Source organism: Salvia hispanica, chromosome 1, assembly GCF_023119035.1.
Source record: "Salvia hispanica cultivar TCC Black 2014 chromosome 1, UniMelb_Shisp_WGS_1.0, whole genome shotgun sequence".
Taxonomy (NCBI): Eukaryota; Viridiplantae; Streptophyta; class Magnoliopsida; order Lamiales; family Lamiaceae; genus Salvia; species Salvia hispanica.
Window position 1 is genome coordinate 45,197,644 of NC_062965.1, and position 17,585 is coordinate 45,215,228.

Sequence of the window (17,585 nt, forward strand, 5' to 3'; positions counted from 1 at the left end):
TATTATATACTACTTTATTTTACAAATACACTTACTTGAAATTTAATATACACTTCACATGCTATGCTATGATAAAATTAATAATAATAAAAAAACATATTTAAATATATCACAATTACACCACAATATGGATATAAAATAGAAAAAGAAATTCAAGACTCGAAATTTGGGTTTGTTCCCACAACTGATCAACTAGTGCAAGTCCAGATGAGCATTTTACCTCTTTTTGCGTCATATATAGCCAAATACTGTTGAAATCGAGCATCTTCATTTGTTATTGTAATTTTTTTCGTGTTTTAATTCACATATTAAATAATAATGGACCGATTTGCAATATCTCATAAATTTTTGCAGTAACACCATATTTGGTATTATACATCATATCTATATAATCTATATAAATATATAAAGCCACAGTTTTTTTGGTAGGAAATTTAGGGGGGAAATCAGATGGAATTTCCCTCATTTATAATACTCCAAATCCAACCAATATGTTAACTAATGGTCAAAAGAATCACTCCCAAGAAAGATGTCAATTAGTCAAATCATACTTTTTAAACCATCTAATAAAAATAAGATATCAATTACTCTCTCTCCATTCATTTTATTGACCAATGAGATTATGCCATTTGTTACAATTTCATAGGTCAATAAATATTTTATTTATTATTCAAATATCTTTAGAGCATCCACAATGGTGCTTAGGCCAGCCATTCTCTCCCCTGCCACGTCAGCAACACTAAAAATTCCACCTGCCACATCAGATTTAGGCCAGCCATAGACCAGTCATAGGCCAGCCGCAATAAAAATAATTCAAAATATACTACATTTACGGAATTAAAATTACGATTAAAATACGGAATTAAATTTACGAGACATATACGGGAAAATTCATTAATTTTATTTAAATAAAAAAAAAGTTTTCATTAATGTATTTATTTATTTTTCCACCCATTACATGAACACTGTATAAATAGATACAATTCTCTTCCAGGTTCCAACATCTTCAACACACTGTACAAAGAAAAAGAGAGGAAATTTCAGAATAAGAAGCAGCAATACAAGTTCATTTGATGTGGTCGTTCAGTCGTTCTATCTGGAACTGTATTACCTTCTATCAAGGCTTACCATTCTTTCTCATATTGAATCTGATGATAATCATGAATCTGTAAATAAGAAATTCAGCATAAATATATTCTCTAACAACATCTTCTAGGCTATTGCAGATAATAACAAGCATTGTAGGTAAAACTGAATAATTGACATTTGACCGGTCAACCCCCGCCAAATCCTTCAGTCTTTGAAAGTAAACAAGAGAGGAATAAGAAGAATCGTTGTGAAGAATAGAGGAGGAATATGGGGGAAGTCCAGAGGTAGAAGCTGCAGAAAAGTTCAGATCTGTTTTTTTTTTTAGAGGAGGAAGACAACCGTTCTTCTTCATTTTTTTTCTAATCGATCTATCTCACTTAAAGAGTTAATGACTGATTTAATTGAATAAATAAATTGGTTTGATTGTTATTGTTGTTTCATGGCGACTCCATTCTAATTCTATTTATAATTTTCATTTTTTAATAGCCATTTCATTCTAATTCTACTTTATTTAAATTATTGATTATTGATAATAACCAAGAAATTATTATTTAAAAATATTTAAATATGAATAAAAATATATTTAGATTATTGGAACCCATGACTTTACTTCAACAATTTTATGCGGAGTAATATTTTTAGATATGAAAACTCTTAAAAAATAGAACTAATTATTATTTTTAACAAGTTTTAATAATTTTTAAAATATTATACATTATTATTATTATTATTATTATTATTATTATTATTATTATTATTATTATTATTATTATTATTATATAAAGCCGCAATTTTTTGTTGTCCCATTTTGGCACCCACTTTAATAAAATTTCTTCCTATCATATGTTAAAATATTAAAAACGATCATCAAACATAATGTATACTTTATGGAACATATATCTAGATTATTCATTGCGTGTGATTAGTATTCTCTACTTCTAACATGAATATTAAAAAAAGGTGAGCTATCAGCCTAATAATTAGCTTTCTGACACAAGTATAAATTATATTGGCCCAGTAGTTAAAACGCTGATTTTATTGCTTCAATTATTAACCAAATAGTAAACATATTCTTTCTATGCTGTAATAAATAAACATTTGTGTAATAAAGTAATCTTGAGTTTTTTGGGAGAATTCTAAGAGACTTCCCTTCTGAATTGAAATTTTGGTTTAGGAAGGAAATGAGAGGAAGCTATCTGGCAACTATCATTACAACCTTTTCATTCTATTTTATTTTTTTAAAATATTTTAAAACACTGCAGGATTGTTATTGATTAGGAGATAAAATAATTATGATATGACAAAAGTACTTTCATGCATTAAAACTATTGGTTAATAGTGAGTAACACTACTTTAAAGCTGATAAAACTTACAATCAAATAGACATCAAATCAACTTTTGAATATAGAGACAAACCCAATTATACATAATAAGATTTTCCCCCAAAAAATAAGCGACTTCTATGTAACAAAAATTTCTCTCCTAAAAAAAGAGCAGGTTTTTCCCGAAAAAAAAAGAGGGGGTCTTCTCTCTTAAAAAAGAATGTGTTTTCCCCCAAAAAAGAGTGGAGATGCTCTAAGGAGTTATATATAGTGTGAACCAAACCCTAGAAATAAATTTGGACCCAAACAAATTTAAAGATTGCGTATATATGTTCTAGATTAATTGCAAAATAAAGATTGTTAAAGAGTTATATAGTGTAGATTAACTGCTCAATAAAGATTGTTAAGGAGTTATATATAGTGTAGATTATCTGATGTGTATGCTCCACTTCTTAATAGTTAGAGATGAGCAACTATTACAAAATTAAAATGACACTATTTAATTTTTTTGTATTTATTAATTTTGATTTTATGTTAGATATTTATACTTTGATCTAGGTTAGAAATTTGAGTTTTAGAACCCGTGAGTATCTATTTAGTTGCAAAAAGTTGTAAGTGGACTAATGTTTGCTACCAATATTCTCTCATATATTCGCCCATATTGTGATTTGAAATTTAAATGGGTTGTTATTTCAATATAATTTTATGCACTCTTCTTCTCTATCTAAGCGAGACGTTTCTATTTTGGCACAAGAATTTAGATAGTGGTGTTTAGTGAATTAATTCATTAATAATAAAATAAGAAAGAGAAAAAAGAAAAAAGTAAGAGAGGAAAGATAAAGTAGGAGAGATGGAAGGAAAAAGTAAGAAAGAGTAGCATAATTTTTTAATCCGAAAATATTATCTATGATTAATGCATATTTCATTCCTTAAAGTAAATCATCCTATTTATTTCATTTTTTTTTACTATCAAGTTGTCTCAACTACTACCAATCAATTTCGTACGATATGTTAGAAAAAAGACCGAAAATGTCGACAACATTTTTTTAGCCTAAACTTTAAAATTGGGACAATTTTTTTCATTTAATCATTTGTTAGCATACACATGCAACAAACAACTGAAAATATGTATACTTTTTCCAAATTTTAATTCCAATCAAATTAAAGTTATAAAAAGAAGAAAAAATATTATCGTAATAAATTAATTGAATTAGAAACTAAATCAAATGAAATTAAATTGGTCATTGTCAATTTTTTGGCAAAGATGTGCAAGACATACTTAAAAATATGTATATTTATTTCCATACTTTAATCCATACATAGTACTTACAAGCTTTTCTGACAATTTTTTGGGAGAATTCTAAAAGATTTTCTGACAACTTTCAAACTGCAACATGAGGGGAAAATTGGGGAAAAGTTATGCTCCAGTTAATTTATTGTATGATATCGTGAATGAGATAAAAATTTAATATTTTATAAAAAATAAATATATAAAATTTTAAAAATAAGTAGATTCTTTTATTTTTTGTAATCTACATAATTATTCCATATTATTGTTTGTAAATTTTTTATTTTTAATAAAATAAAGGAAATTTCAAATTAAATACTGACAGTATTTTAGTTTTAATTTATGTTATATATTATTGCAGTATTTTAAATATATTTTAGTTCTAAAGTTAATGTAATTTTTTTATAAATATTTATAAATAAATTACTTAGAAAATTCTATTTTATTGTGTAATTTATAGTTGTAATTTATTAATAGTATTGTGGGGTTAATGTGTTATTTAATAATTATGTAGGTAAGATTGAAACAAAATTAAACCAAACATCTTATTCTAATAAATTGTTATATCATGGTAAATATAGCTACATGGAATATACATACAACCATAATTTAAATTTATTGATTTTACGAAAGAGATAAAACAATATATAGCAGTAACATATAATATTGTTTTTTATGAAAAATAAAAATTAAAAATTTTAAATAGAAAAAAAAAAGTTATACTCATTAATTTTTTAAATAAAATATTCTTATTAATGCTAACTTATTTACATAGTATCATAAATGTTAACAAAGTAGACGAATATTTTAGCCCTCTCTAAGTTAAATATACTCAATCAAACTGTCACCTTCTTGCATTTTCATAAAATATAATTTCTTCTTACCATCTATCATAAGAAAATACTAATTTTTAGTAATTATTAATATATTAGATTATTAGTCAATAGACTATTTAAAATATCAAGAACTATATATGCCTACAATTAATTACCTAAATTTAAATATTAAGGACATAATCTTCCTTTTGTTGGAAATTTTAAAAAATGTACGGAATATATAAATGGTTTGTCTTGACTCCAGAGATTTTGTTCATTATCTTTGACTGAAAATGAAGAATACCTTAATTTCTCTAGATTTATATAGTTCATTATCTTTGACTGAAAATGAAAAGTACCTTAATTGTTTGTCTTGACTCCAAATATTTTGCTCTCAAATTGTGTTTACAACAAAAAGCACAAGATCTCAAATTGGATGAATTTGACAAACTAAGAATAGAACAAGTAGATGACTTATATAAGATCTTACTTGAGAAGCAGAATTAAGGATAGTGAATATATTTTTTAATTAAAAAATTAAGTGAAAATGTGCTATACGAAAAATAATTAGGATCTAGATCAGTGGCAGTTCATAAAATAAATTCATTTATATTCAAGTTTCCATTAGATATATTTATTTTTAATATTTAAATAATCAAACATTTATAAAAATTATTAACATATATTTATGAATATTTAGTACTAAAGTTCACATGTATAAATAATACATGATTACGTACTTATTTGGTTACTATCAATATCATCATATGCGCATTATTTTAATAGTCCGCGAGGCTAGGGTGTAGTACCGACTCAATAGCATAGTGTTCACTAAGTGATCGAAGTTAAATCTATCCCCATAGGGTTTAGTAATCTGTTGGGCTAGATTGTAGTACCAACCTTAGCAACATAATATACAATTTAACAACACTGTATAATATACTTTTTGCTATGTAATATTCTATAAAAAATATAAAATATTAACTATATAAATTTAAAATATTAAATAGGTGAGTTAAGAACATGTGATTTCAGCTAATTGTTTTTTCTTAGTAAGGCAGACAGAATGATTGTTGTTGAGCAGATTGATAAGTTTATTTCAGCTGAAATTCCTGCAGTTGAAATTGATCTTTTCTATCATGCTAATGTTGCTGAATTAATATTCTTTTGCTTTAGGTTTGCTGGATGATGATAAGGAATATGTTGATGGTATTACTGAGGCAAGTATTTGGGCATCTCCTCATTCTTTGAGACATTTGTTTGTTACTTTATTATCTTCTTATTCAATTTTCAGTCCCAATTTCGTTTGGATTGTTTGTTGGAAATTTTTATCTGAAGATGTTTTATATGAACGACGACGTCTGGTCAATAATCCAGGTATTTTTATAACTCTTTCTCATCATTAATTTCTTACTATATGAGTTTGTGCAATATATGAGTTTGCATTTTATCACTACCCATAATAAATATTTGCATCAAGGTTAAGTTATGTTGCCAATTTATTTCCAATGCATAAACTATTTATTATTGCACATATTTAATACATCCAGTTTAGCTGAAGATATATTAAGTGTCATAGAATTAGTACTATATATCTATTGCAAATTATATTTGGATACCAGTAGATTTTCTTTACAAATCACCTTTGAATAAGTACTTCGTAGTATTTCGTTGTCTCAAGCTTTAGATATTGATATCAATAGACTAATAAATTGGTTCTTATATTTTGATATGTTGTTATTGATTTTTTTTTTAAATCTATTAGTGTTTTGTGTGTATAATTCTATCATGGGTGTTTACTGTAGCAATATACTCTGCTTCTCTATTTTATTTCTAAACAATTTGATTGTAGATTTCAGTATTGCGTGAATTATGCATGTGTAGTCAGTTTTATACATGTTGTATATGTGAATAGTAAAATGATATTTTACTATTGAATCTACTATTTAATGCCCATTTTAATATTTTTGTAACTGGACTTCTCAATATTTCATATTGAATATTGCTATTTAAGTTTCAATTTAATATTTTAATAATTGGACTTCTCAATAGTTTGTTATATGAAAAATTTAGCATTAAATGATGTTTTAACTTTATACATGTTGTAAATGTGAATAGTAAAATGATATATTTCCTCCCTTTTATGTTGTATTTACTGATATTTTCTGTTTTTTTGCTTATTAGTTCATTTGTGGAACTAAGAGATATTGTAAGAGGTTTAAATATCATTTGATTTTTCTATGAATACCTATTATTTTGTTGGTATAGATTCACGTCTGTCTTAAAATACATTTGATAAATACATTGTCTCTTTTTTTAAGTGTTTATAGTTCCTCTCATTTATATATCCATTGTTTTATTATAACACTTGTGCATTACTTTTTAAGTATTTTGTTTAATTTAATTCAATAAAATATGATTTACTCTTTCCGTCCTTGAAAAAATGTTACATGCAATTTCGACATGTCCATGTTTTAAAGTTTCATTTGTTTTTTTTTTCCATTCATAGATAAGTTCATCTCACCTTTCTCAATTTCATCTCTAATTCACAAAGTCAAAGAATTTATTGGAATTTGTGCCGAATCAAAATAGAACTTCAAATGGCGCACGGAAGGAATAGTATATGCTCCCTCCATCCCACAAGAATATACACTCTTTCATTTTTAGTCCGTCCCACAAGAATATGCACTTTCCAATTTTAATTTTTTTTTTCTCTCTAATGAAGTGGGACTCGTTTGGCAATAACAATATTTAATTATTTTTTCTCTCTACCAATCTCTTATTTTACCAATTTTGCAAAAACTCATGCTAAATCCAAAGTGTATATTCTTTGAAGACAGATGGAGTATATATACTCCGTGCATCGCATGGGTGGTCAGCTAGTTTGTAAATCCGTAGAAAACACAAAAAATGAGTTTGATGAGTTTGAGTTTGGTGTATGGTTGGAGATGATTTTTACACAAAATAGAGGTTTTGGAGTATGATTGTAGTTGGTCTAAAAGAGCTGAATTTAAAAATAATAATTTAAAAGTTACTTCAAGTCTAAAGAAATCAGATTTAACAGTACAAGCGAATCAGAGCCATTGCAATAAATAGTACTCCTATTGAATATGGTTTTCACAAACTAAGAAATACTAATACATAGTATCATTATGATTGAATACTGTATATGGTTAACTAAAATACTATGAATTGTATCATTATGATTGAATACTGTATATGGTTAACTAAAATACTATGAATTGTATCATTATGTTGGCTGAATTAAAAGTTTAACTACGCCCCTCACTCAATTTATTAGAAATGCACAGTGTCGATGTCAAATAATTATATTGTACGGACTCAAATAATGTCGAAGTTAGTTGGGCCACATTTGCCCAAACCTGATGATTGTCACATATGGATAAAGGAGTACATATGAGTATATGTGATTCTAACCTAAGTTTATTCAATTATGGTGTTTGGTAGTATTAGATATTTTCCGAACAAATTGTCAAGATATTGTTAAAAATGTAGGAAAACTCAGTGCATCATATATGTATGGGTATTGTTTCCTTAGAGTTAGAATGGAGAATTAATCTGGATCGTTGATCATAAAATAGATGATCGAAATTTACTTTCACTAATATTAGTATCCACGTTAAACAATATCAATTATGGGGTTAACTTGGAAGAAAGAAAATATTTTAAAACTTTTAATTCAACTCTTTCAATCATATCATAACTTTGATATATATATATATATATAGATATATATTATTAACAACTATCTCTTAATCATGGATTTGGAGAAATTATATATGATGAGGCAGACGAAAACGTGGACAAAATGTTATTCTCTAAAACCACTTAGTTCAAACACTATTTGTCTTTAACAAATTCAAACATTTAGTTCGTCAAAAATTTTCATCATAGAAAGTTAAAATATAATCGGTCATTTTTTAAAGTCGTAAGATTTGATCAGAAATTGATCAAACTTTGATAAATTTTCCACAAATTTGTCTTTAATATATAACTAAAAGAACAATTGATAAAAAAACACAATATGAATTTTGTGAATTGTTAAAGGAGTGAATAATTAATATAGGAAGTGGCGTGTAAGCATCTAAGAGATGGTTCAGGATGACTATTTTGGACGCCCAACGGAAGCCTAATCCTAAAACCGGTGAGAAGACCTAAACAAAGAGAGAGAGAAACTGAGAAAGAATTGGGCTCTGGTTTTCATAAATCTAAAATAAGTGAGTAATTTTTGATAAAATCTAAAGTTTCACTTCTTACATTTGATGAGTAATAGATGTGAAATAATTAAGATTGCGTGGCCTAAAATAGTGTCGAAGTTAGTTGAAGTACATTTCTAAACCTGACATAATGGATTTAAGATTGCATTGGTGTAAGAAATATGGTGACGTGAAGAATACTATTCTTAGCCACATTTGCCCAAAGGATGATTGCTACTGATATACGTGTTAGTACGTATTACTATTATATTGATGAGAAATTGTTGAATATGTGATCATTCCAACCTAATTTTATTTAATTATAGTGTTTGGTGTTCAATAGATAAAAGAAAGATAGCGTTGTATTCCTATTTTTTCCCAAAGAAATTGACAAGGTATTGTTAAAAAAAGTATGAACACTTGAATATATCTCATACCTAAGTTTTAACAACCTGAAGAAACTTGCTAATTTGTAACCTTCACAAAATATTGTTAATTATTAGTAATCCTAATTTTAGAGGTGGATTATGTTTGGAATAGTAACATATTTTTTTAGACTTACACTAATTCTTTTAGATGACTTACAGTTATAATCTACTACAGTTTGGTTATTGGTTGTAAGTTCGCCATCTCGGATATAATGATAATCCTTAGATCAAATAATTTTATATCAAGATTCATACAAAATAGATCCATCCTCAGACAGCAATTCTAGTTGAACTTGTTAGACCTAATTTGCTTCATCTATTATGATATCACACTTCAAATTCCACATTTTTGTCCTAGAAAAACTGCAAATCATGTGCAGTTACTTCTATCACATGAGAATTCGAGGTAAAACACAGCACACGAACTCGAATAATTATCATTCGAGTTGATGGTGTAGACTAATCAGCAGTTTCTTGGTCTGAGCTTACTGCAATAGTAATATATAGAGTATGTAAGAAACCAGTAGATTATAGTACATGTTTTAGACAAACAGCTACATAGTTTTTCAAGAAATAAAAGAATAAATGCTTTCCAAGTGACAAACATAGGACTAAAAATTTATGTGTTTCTTAGAGATTTGCTAGCTTTAGGCTAAAAAACAGATTCTTCCTAATATTCACATCATGTTATTCTGTAACACCAAAAAACCAGACCTTCTGCTGCTTGTATTTGGCCTATGATCATGTCTGATGCATCGTGTTATTGCAAAGAAACGACTTTACGAATTTATTATAACCTTGCATCAATCTTTGCAGCACACGAACTTGAGCGTGCGAGACCAGAATCCAACATCCTCCTTTTTCTCAGCTGAATCAACAGGCTCCTTGAACTTAGCCTTCTCAGAAAGCTCCTCAAACGAGTTCACCAGATTCTGCAGCCTAGCTACAAACTCTATCAAGAGAGACGTGAAAGTTGCAAGGGAGAGCGCGCTTGCACTCTCATACGTCCTTACTTCACGCTCATTCAAGTAGGTCTCGCCCAAAACTGAAATACGCGATGGCCACATAGACTGCTGCCTGAGCAAGTCCTCTCCGGACCCGTCCTGCGAAAAGGAGTGAGTCATGCTCATGCTAGCGAGATGGGGCTCTTGGTTCCTTATCGTCTGATAGGATCTCAAATGAGCTCCATCGCCTAGAGAGTTGATCACCGCATGCCTCTCTTCGTTGTCTTTGTCTCTGAGCTCCTGAAGCAGTTCTTGATCCATGGCTTTCTCGGGCGGTTTTGCACCATCCCAGTTCTCTGCATTCACCAAAAGATACGATTTTTGATCGATCATCATCTGCAAATCCTCTGCTGCATCGTGAATCTTTTCGAGAGGATCACCTGGTGATAGTTTCTCCATCTTTTCAACTTTGTCTCCCAGCAATCTCAACACCTTGGTGCCCTCCGTCCCAACTTTCTGAATCCCATCCTTGAATGCTTGTCTCAACTCGGACGATGCCTGCATAAAGTTCAGGTCATAAACCATAATTAACCCTATTGATATCTAACCAGGCTTGCCACAATCTAATCTAGTCAAGTGCAATTACTTTCTAAGATAGAATCGGCATCAATATGCTATCCGACTAACGAGACGAAGCAATCCAAGCATGTGTAAAAAATACTAACAACAGACAACAGTACCTGTATTTCAGACAGTATACATCCATGCATTGCCATTACCATGAATGCACAATGCCTCAGAGCACCACTCACTTTCACGTATTCGCTCCACGGATATTTATACATCTTGTACCGGCCATGAGGCGGCTCCCAGACTGCAAACCCCAACTGTGACAGACAAAAGAAGAAAACCGGATGGAGATGAGTGTGGTTTTGAGTCAGAAATTTTAGCCTTTATGGCCATATACATGCATACCAATGTCTCCTCTTGGCTAGTCGACTCAACTGCAGCCCTATATCCCTTGTACAACGGATCATCTGAGGCCTGGTAGATCAAGATTTTAGAGGGAATCCTCGAGTATTCGACGCTCTGCAGGTACATATTTACACAGCCTATAGATGGACAGATATATCAGTTTCAAAGAGTTCGTCTCTCCTTAGACTAGCTTCTAAGGGCAAAGTGTTGTACCTTCGATAGAGCTAGCAACGCCCTTGAAATTTTTGACAACTAGTTTATGCAAATCTTCCCCGGCCCAAATGGGATACACGCATACATTTACAACCAAACAAATACCAGCTCCAACAGCGATAAGCAGCAGTCGAGAAAAAGCTGTTTGAAAAAAATTTGAAGTTCCGGATACTAGCACAATACAAAATGTCAACAAGAACACGCGGAAGCCATACTCGTACTGCTTCATTGCCGGGTGCAGCTTGAAATAACTAGCAAGAAAGCCTGAAAATGCAAGAAAAGCACAACACAACCTTCTTATTCACATTATCGATGTTTTAGGACAAAAAATACTAATTTGCATACTTTAAACCCGATTGTGATAGCAAAATCATCTGACCTGCAATGAAAATGTTGATCAAAACAATAATTTCGTGAAATTCACCAGCTTTCACGGATAACTCTGCGATGCCTAGAGCCAATGCTCCAGCAGAGAATGTTCCTAACGCACGATTCAATCCTTTGCTTAAGGTAGCCCCTACCAATCAAATTAAGGGTGTGTTACAACACTAGATTGCAACCAAAATGCATCCTTAGAAAAGCAAAAATTCAAGGAAATTTCAAGAGCTAAACTAGAGGGAATGCCTCAAACATCAAGACCACCTAATCAAGATACAAATTTGTCACATGTAATGATTGAAAAGCAAATAATCAAACATCAAGACTCACTTAAGCTAAAATTCAAACACGAGACATATGTGTATAGCCTCAACCAATCCAATTGACTGAGACATATATCTACAGCAGATAAGAGTCACAGGCAAACTCAAAAAACAATAACTATGTTACAATGCTTTTACAACAGTTCAACCATAATCAAGATAGAGATTGGTTAACATGGCATGATTGAATTTCAAAGATTCAAACTTCAAAAGCTAAAATGTTTGCTCAAAACACACACACTAATACTTGTACAATAACAATTCAACCTTAATCAAGACAACCATGCTTCTAACAGATATAAGCCCCTGATTTTAGAGGTGAGAATCAATTAAACCAAGAAAAGCAGAGGAATTAAGCAACACTCACCAATGCTAAACTCAAAGACAACAACAACAGTGAGGATAGCCCAGACTGCATTCTGGCTTATAAAATTGGAGGGCACTTTGAAAAAGATGAGAACAGAAACCAGAGACAAAGAAGCCCCCATTTTGAGAGCAAACACCACTTTTCTGGGGTCAGATCTTCCCATTCCATGTAGCTTAACCACAGCCCCCTTAACATTATTCCACAACCTCGAAATCCTCTCTCCCGAAACTCGGAAAATCCGATGAAAACAGCCCTCACGGACAATGTATGAATCGCCAAATCCCACCTCCGATCTCTGCTTTCTTGAGACCAATCTCTCCTTGCCTCGCTCCACGAAGCTCTGCCTCAAAGATCCGTAATTTGCAGCCATGAATGATCGAAGCTTCACTTTTATTTCTTGCAACAAGTTTAGTGCTTGTTTGTTTTTGCAGAATCCTCATTTATTGAATTCCAGATAAATAATTGGTGGATATTTAGGGAGGAAGTTGATGTTGAAGGGACAGATGCATTGCATATGATTTACCTATTATAGTTGGATTGAGTAAACTCGATTAGTGTACTAATAATTTTAGTACAACTGCGATATTGTTCCTCGTTTAGAATCTTGAGATTCTCATACTGTTATTTGCCACATTCTTTTTAAGGAAATTTTTTGAAGATCAATAAAATAGTAGTAGTAGCAATATTTTTAGCAAAGTCTGTTTATTTACCTTTTACGACGTAGATTGGGATAAATTTTGATCCATAAATAAGATAATTTTACAGATAATGTTACTACTACTATTTTTCTTCAAAATAAAAATACCCTTTAGATTCATTCTTCCTGATATGTTTTACTACACTTTTTATTACTTTGTTAAATGAAATACTCCTATTACTTTATTTGCCTTATTCCTTGAATCTTGACATCTCAAGTTCTTTTTTTTTTTCGTGTGAGTAGTTTCTACTATTAATAATGGTAGGCAGAACTTAGTTATCACATTAATTTAGAATATCATGTGTGATTCATATTTTCAAGTGCGTTAAAAGATGTCAAAAGGGTGAAGAAATGGGAGATTGTGAAATTTATCATTTAAAGTTCAAAACTTTGAACGGACCCCCCTAAAAAGAACTTTAAATTTGATGGGAAATATGGATTGAGATTGTAAGGTGCAAGAGACTACCTTTTTTATGTAGTTGCACAATAATGAACAAACATAAAAGGATCAATATTGATAGTATGGGTTGGTCAGTTACTTGATTCATGTGGTGAATAAGTAAAATTGTATGTGATGACTAACAAGTTTGCAATTAATAGGATACTTGCTTCAATTTTCAATATAACCAGTTGTCCATCTGTAAAGAAAATCGGAAAATAACAGGTTTTGTCCATCTGTAAAGAGAATCGAAAAATAACAGGTCTTAAAATATGTAATGCATCTGCTCATTTCAAATTTGAGCTCTCAATTTTGAAATTACAATATTACTATTTAGGATCACAAATTTGATTTAAAACAATATTCAATGAAATTTTATTAGTCTACAGCTAAGGACTAAATAAACCTTTGGAATTCAAAATAGCTGTTATCACTTAAATACACAATGTTCAAACTATGTGCGACATACTCTAAAAGTTTGAATTCTATATCCAAAGTAAAAATATGATATCCGTCCATAATGTCTTGTTTTTTATTTTTATTTTGAGCCATTCATAAAAATTAGTTATTTTTTTATTTTTGATAGTTTCTATATCTAATGTAGTGGACCTCATTTTTCACCAGCAATATTTTGACTATCTTTTTTCTCTATTTTTCTCATAATTTGCTAATTTTGTGTACCGTTTACTATAGATGAAAAGAGTCTTTGAAAAGTTCATTGTTTAGAACATTATGATTGATCGATCCAGGTCCTTTTGAGTAGGTTCATATTTTCGTTTTGCAAGTGATGATATCTTTTAGTTTGATGGTCAAATGGATTTAGATCCAATTAATAAGACTATCAACTAAACACTTAAATATTATACTGAGATCCATTTTGTCTTGATTTTATAATTTTGATGCAAAACATCATACGATTAGTATTTGTTAGGTCAAGATAATTTTGACCGTTAAATTTAGCAAGATCAAGAGATCACTTTTAGGACAAGAAAATAGATCAAACCATAACTAATGTTAAGGACACAAAATTAGCAAACATAATGGACTTCAGTCTCTTTATATTTTAGCCTTTCTTTTATTTTTTCTAGAGAGAAAATGTACTACTCTTATTTGGTTTTGCAGAAATTTAAAAACTTCCATTCATCCGTTTTTATGAATAAGCAGATTTAATTGAAGCGTTGAAACCTTACATCGGTCACATTAGATTTGTCAGATGTTACAAGTCCTCAATATTCAATAGTAGACAAAATATTTATTATATTATAAAGACATAAAATGGACTAATCAACCACAATCTTTAATTGAATTGAAACACTAGAGCTAGTCACGTATAATAGCATTTAATTTCTCAACCCTATAAATCAGTATCCAATATATCACACAATTCATACCAAAAAAGTAATGGCATAGAGTTCATCCATGTGAAACGATGAAATATTTCGTCTCTGAAAATTCATACAAACGATAATACTAAGAAAATTTTCAAACAATATCAAGATTGTTGGTCCAGCCCCAAGCCCCAACACAACAGATTCAACCGTTTACGGAATCCGAAACTCACAAACTTCCCTTGTACCTACTTCTTCTCTTCCTTCTCAGCCTCTGCTGCCCTCTTGGCTCTAACACCAACGTGACGTGCATTTGTTCGCTCCAGACGCAGCTTGTCATATGCCTTGAATGACTTCATGTCTTCGGTAACCTTCACAAGCTCAATGGCTGGCTTCTCGCTTACAATCGGCAAGAAAGGACCGGTGACTTGGGTAGCTGTTGCCAACTCCTCAGGTGAAGAATCACCAGCCTATGGTGAAAAAGAACAAGTTAATCATCACAAGTTTACTTCTGTGCTAACAATCAAGATGATAAATTAGAGCGGGCATCAATACCTTAACCTTGCGAGCACGTCTTGGGAAGACAACAAGCTTAGCCTTGAATGTCTTTAGCCTCTGAACATTGGTCTGGAAACCCTCCAAAGAACTGTTGCGACGCCTGTGATCGACAGAAATACCAATAGTTGGTGCAAGTTTCTTCGGAATGCCTGCAGCCTGGTTATATTGCAAGTAAAAATGTGTCATCGATTTGTGATACTCCAACAAAGCAATAATATGTAAACCTCAACAACTTCTTGCGTAGTAAAAAAATTTCAACTCAAGCAAGCAAATCACAACATATGATGCAGAGGAAATCAAAGCCATATACGAGTATACGACTGCTGAAAAAATAAAACATATAACACACAGACCAGACTGCAGAGAACATCAAGTACATACAAGCTTCAGAAATCCCTAACATACTGAATCATGTGCAGATAAGCAAGTAAAAAAACAATCTCTTATTAAACAGTGCATTTTGGCAGTAAGATAGCTCACCTTCAGTTCCTCTAGTGAAAATCCCCTTCCAGCTCTGACCTTCATGTTGTATTTTAAGGTCTGGCCACGTACAACTGGACGAAGTGGCCCAGCTGTGGGCCTGGGAAAAATTTTAATTGCCTTCTGCTGTCTTGCTGAAATATAGAAAGAGAAGCATCACAAGAACACAACAATCATATAAACAAACAAAAATGAATGACCACAAATCAGTTATAAATTGAAAATGTTAGTACCATTTCTTCTCCTGGCCTTCCGTGCAGGCTGATTAAACCAAGTCTTCACATAGTTTTGCCAATGCTTCTTAAAGTGTCCGTTGGGAATAACATTGTTGTGCTTCATGGTTTACCTAAGGACAACAATAGCACAAGATCAACTCCCCTAATTTTACCAATCAATTGGCATATAGCTTTGGCATGACAGCACAAGATCAACTCAACTAATTCAGCAAACCAACAAGCATGACCATTGCAACAAATAGAGTAGAATAGAACATTAGAATATGTATGGTCGTAAAATGGAAAAATGACATTAGAAAAGATGATCTTTTTATCGTTCAAGCACGTTGATTGCATGAAATGACTAAAAATTCAAACATCAAACATGATTAAATTATGCATTTAGTAAATTATTGTCCAACAACTAATACACTTACAATTTCACTTTGAAGCCAAGACCAATCCTACGAACGAAATTAGTTGAAATATTTCAAACAAAAACTCTACCACGAAACATATTTAACAGTAGAAGACACACATACAAAAAAAAGACTGAGTTTTTCAGCATGTGCCACAGAAATCCCCTAACTAAATTGAATCATAAAACAATTCAAAAGGCGAGCCAATCATTTACCCCAAAGATGGAAAGATTACACATTTAAACACATTCAAATTACACATCACCAAAATACCTTAATTACACACTAAGGCATCAAACAAAACATCCCAGCATATTATTATCAGCAAATAAACTAAGAAAACCATCCCTAGCTCCGCTAAACCTAGATTAATTGGGCAGTTTCTAAACTAGAAAAGCAAAAAAACAGTAAAAAATAACCATTGATGCTCTAAGCTCAGATTTCACACATCGTATAAATCCAAGGGGATCGAATATGCGCAGGCGAAATGTAGACATGTTAAGGTTAAGACTTACAGCGGCGGACGACGGGGATCTTCTCCTACCTCTGGTTTGCTGCCAATTCCACTGTGAAATGGGAGCCTCTCCTTATATTGTAAAACAGCGCGAGAAAACCCTAAGTTATGGATTGGTTTTCGCAGATTATTGGGCCGATAAATTTAATTGAAAAAGCCCGTTCTTTTGGAAAACTGAGGAATTGGGCCTATGACCCAATTTGTAATTACATGATTATTTTATTTACCTAGAATTTTATACTACAAAGTTATATTTCTCTCAAATTAAATACTCCAACGTAACACATTCTATAAGTATTTCATCCATTTTCATCTTTTCTTATTTTGTAATGAATTTGGGATTTTTTTTTCTCAAAAGATTATAATCCTAACATTAAAATTATTCATAGCAAAATTTTCGTAGTATACTTATGAATTTGGGATTTTTGCAATGTCTTTTGTTGTAGTTTGGTTTTCTAATACTTCTTTTTATTATTTTTAAGTTGTGATATATCTTTGCTTGTCCAACAGTTTGCTAGGGAAGTGTTCGGTTTGCAAGATTATATCCCGGATTAAATTAGTAGTGTGTTTGGTTAC

General features: G+C 31.0%; 2 protein-coding genes across 3 annotated transcripts; both read right to left on the reverse strand.

Annotated features, from left to right (window-relative positions):
* Nucleotides 1-9,663: 9,663 nt before the first annotated feature.
* LOC125200625 (aluminum-activated malate transporter 4-like) lies at nucleotides 9,664-12,885 on the reverse strand. Of its 2 annotated transcripts, XM_048098320.1 has the most exons (7): nucleotides 12,360-12,885; nucleotides 11,671-11,808; nucleotides 11,292-11,555; nucleotides 11,079-11,215; nucleotides 10,844-10,990; nucleotides 10,544-10,661; nucleotides 9,664-10,459 (listed from the first exon to the last, which is right to left on the reverse strand). In XM_048098320.1, exons 1-7 carry the CDS (start codon nucleotides 12,727-12,729, stop codon nucleotides 9,963-9,965), a joined length of 1,671 nt encoding a protein of 556 aa, XP_047954277.1. In that variant the 5' UTR covers nucleotides 12,730-12,885; the 3' UTR covers nucleotides 9,664-9,962. The 2 variants fall into 2 exon arrangements, with proteins under 2 accessions (XP_047954277.1, XP_047954269.1); XM_048098312.1 differs by having other exon boundaries at nucleotides 9,664-10,661; nucleotides 12,360-12,883.
* Nucleotides 12,886-14,879: 1,994 nt separating this feature from the next.
* On the reverse strand, nucleotides 14,880-17,087 carry LOC125202186 (60S ribosomal protein L13-1-like). The gene is made up of 5 exons (XM_048100546.1): nucleotides 17,011-17,087; nucleotides 16,095-16,207; nucleotides 15,862-15,995; nucleotides 15,379-15,537; nucleotides 14,880-15,293 (listed from the first exon to the last, which is right to left on the reverse strand). The coding sequence occupies exons 2-5, from the start codon at nucleotides 16,198-16,200 to the stop codon at nucleotides 15,072-15,074; spliced, it is 621 nt and encodes a 206-aa protein (XP_047956503.1). The 5' UTR covers nucleotides 16,201-16,207; nucleotides 17,011-17,087; the 3' UTR covers nucleotides 14,880-15,071.
* Between the last annotated feature and the right edge of the window lie 498 nt (nucleotides 17,088-17,585).

Coding starts and splice junctions, on each gene's coding strand:
- LOC125200625 (XM_048098312.1), bottom strand. CDS start 12,729: ATGGCTGCAAATTACGGATCTTTGAGGCAGAGCTTCGTGGAGCGAGGC. Junction 11,556..11,670: donor GATCAACATTTTCATTGCAG/GTCAGATGATTT, acceptor TTGCATTTTCAG/GCTTTCTTGCTAGTTATTTC. Junction 10,662..10,843: donor GTATACTGTCTGAAATACAG/GTACTGTTGTCT, acceptor AACTTTATGCAG/GCATCGTCCGAGTTGAGACA.
- LOC125202186 (XM_048100546.1), bottom strand. CDS start 16,200: ATGAAGCACAACAATGTTATTCCCAACGGACACTTTAAGAAGCATTGG. Junction 15,538..15,861: donor TTTCACTAGAGGAACTGAAG/GTGAGCTATCTT, acceptor CAATATAACCAG/GCTGCAGGCATTCCGAAGAA. Junction 15,294..15,378: donor GACGTGCTCGCAAGGTTAAG/GTATTGATGCCC, acceptor TTTTCACCATAG/GCTGGTGATTCTTCACCTGA.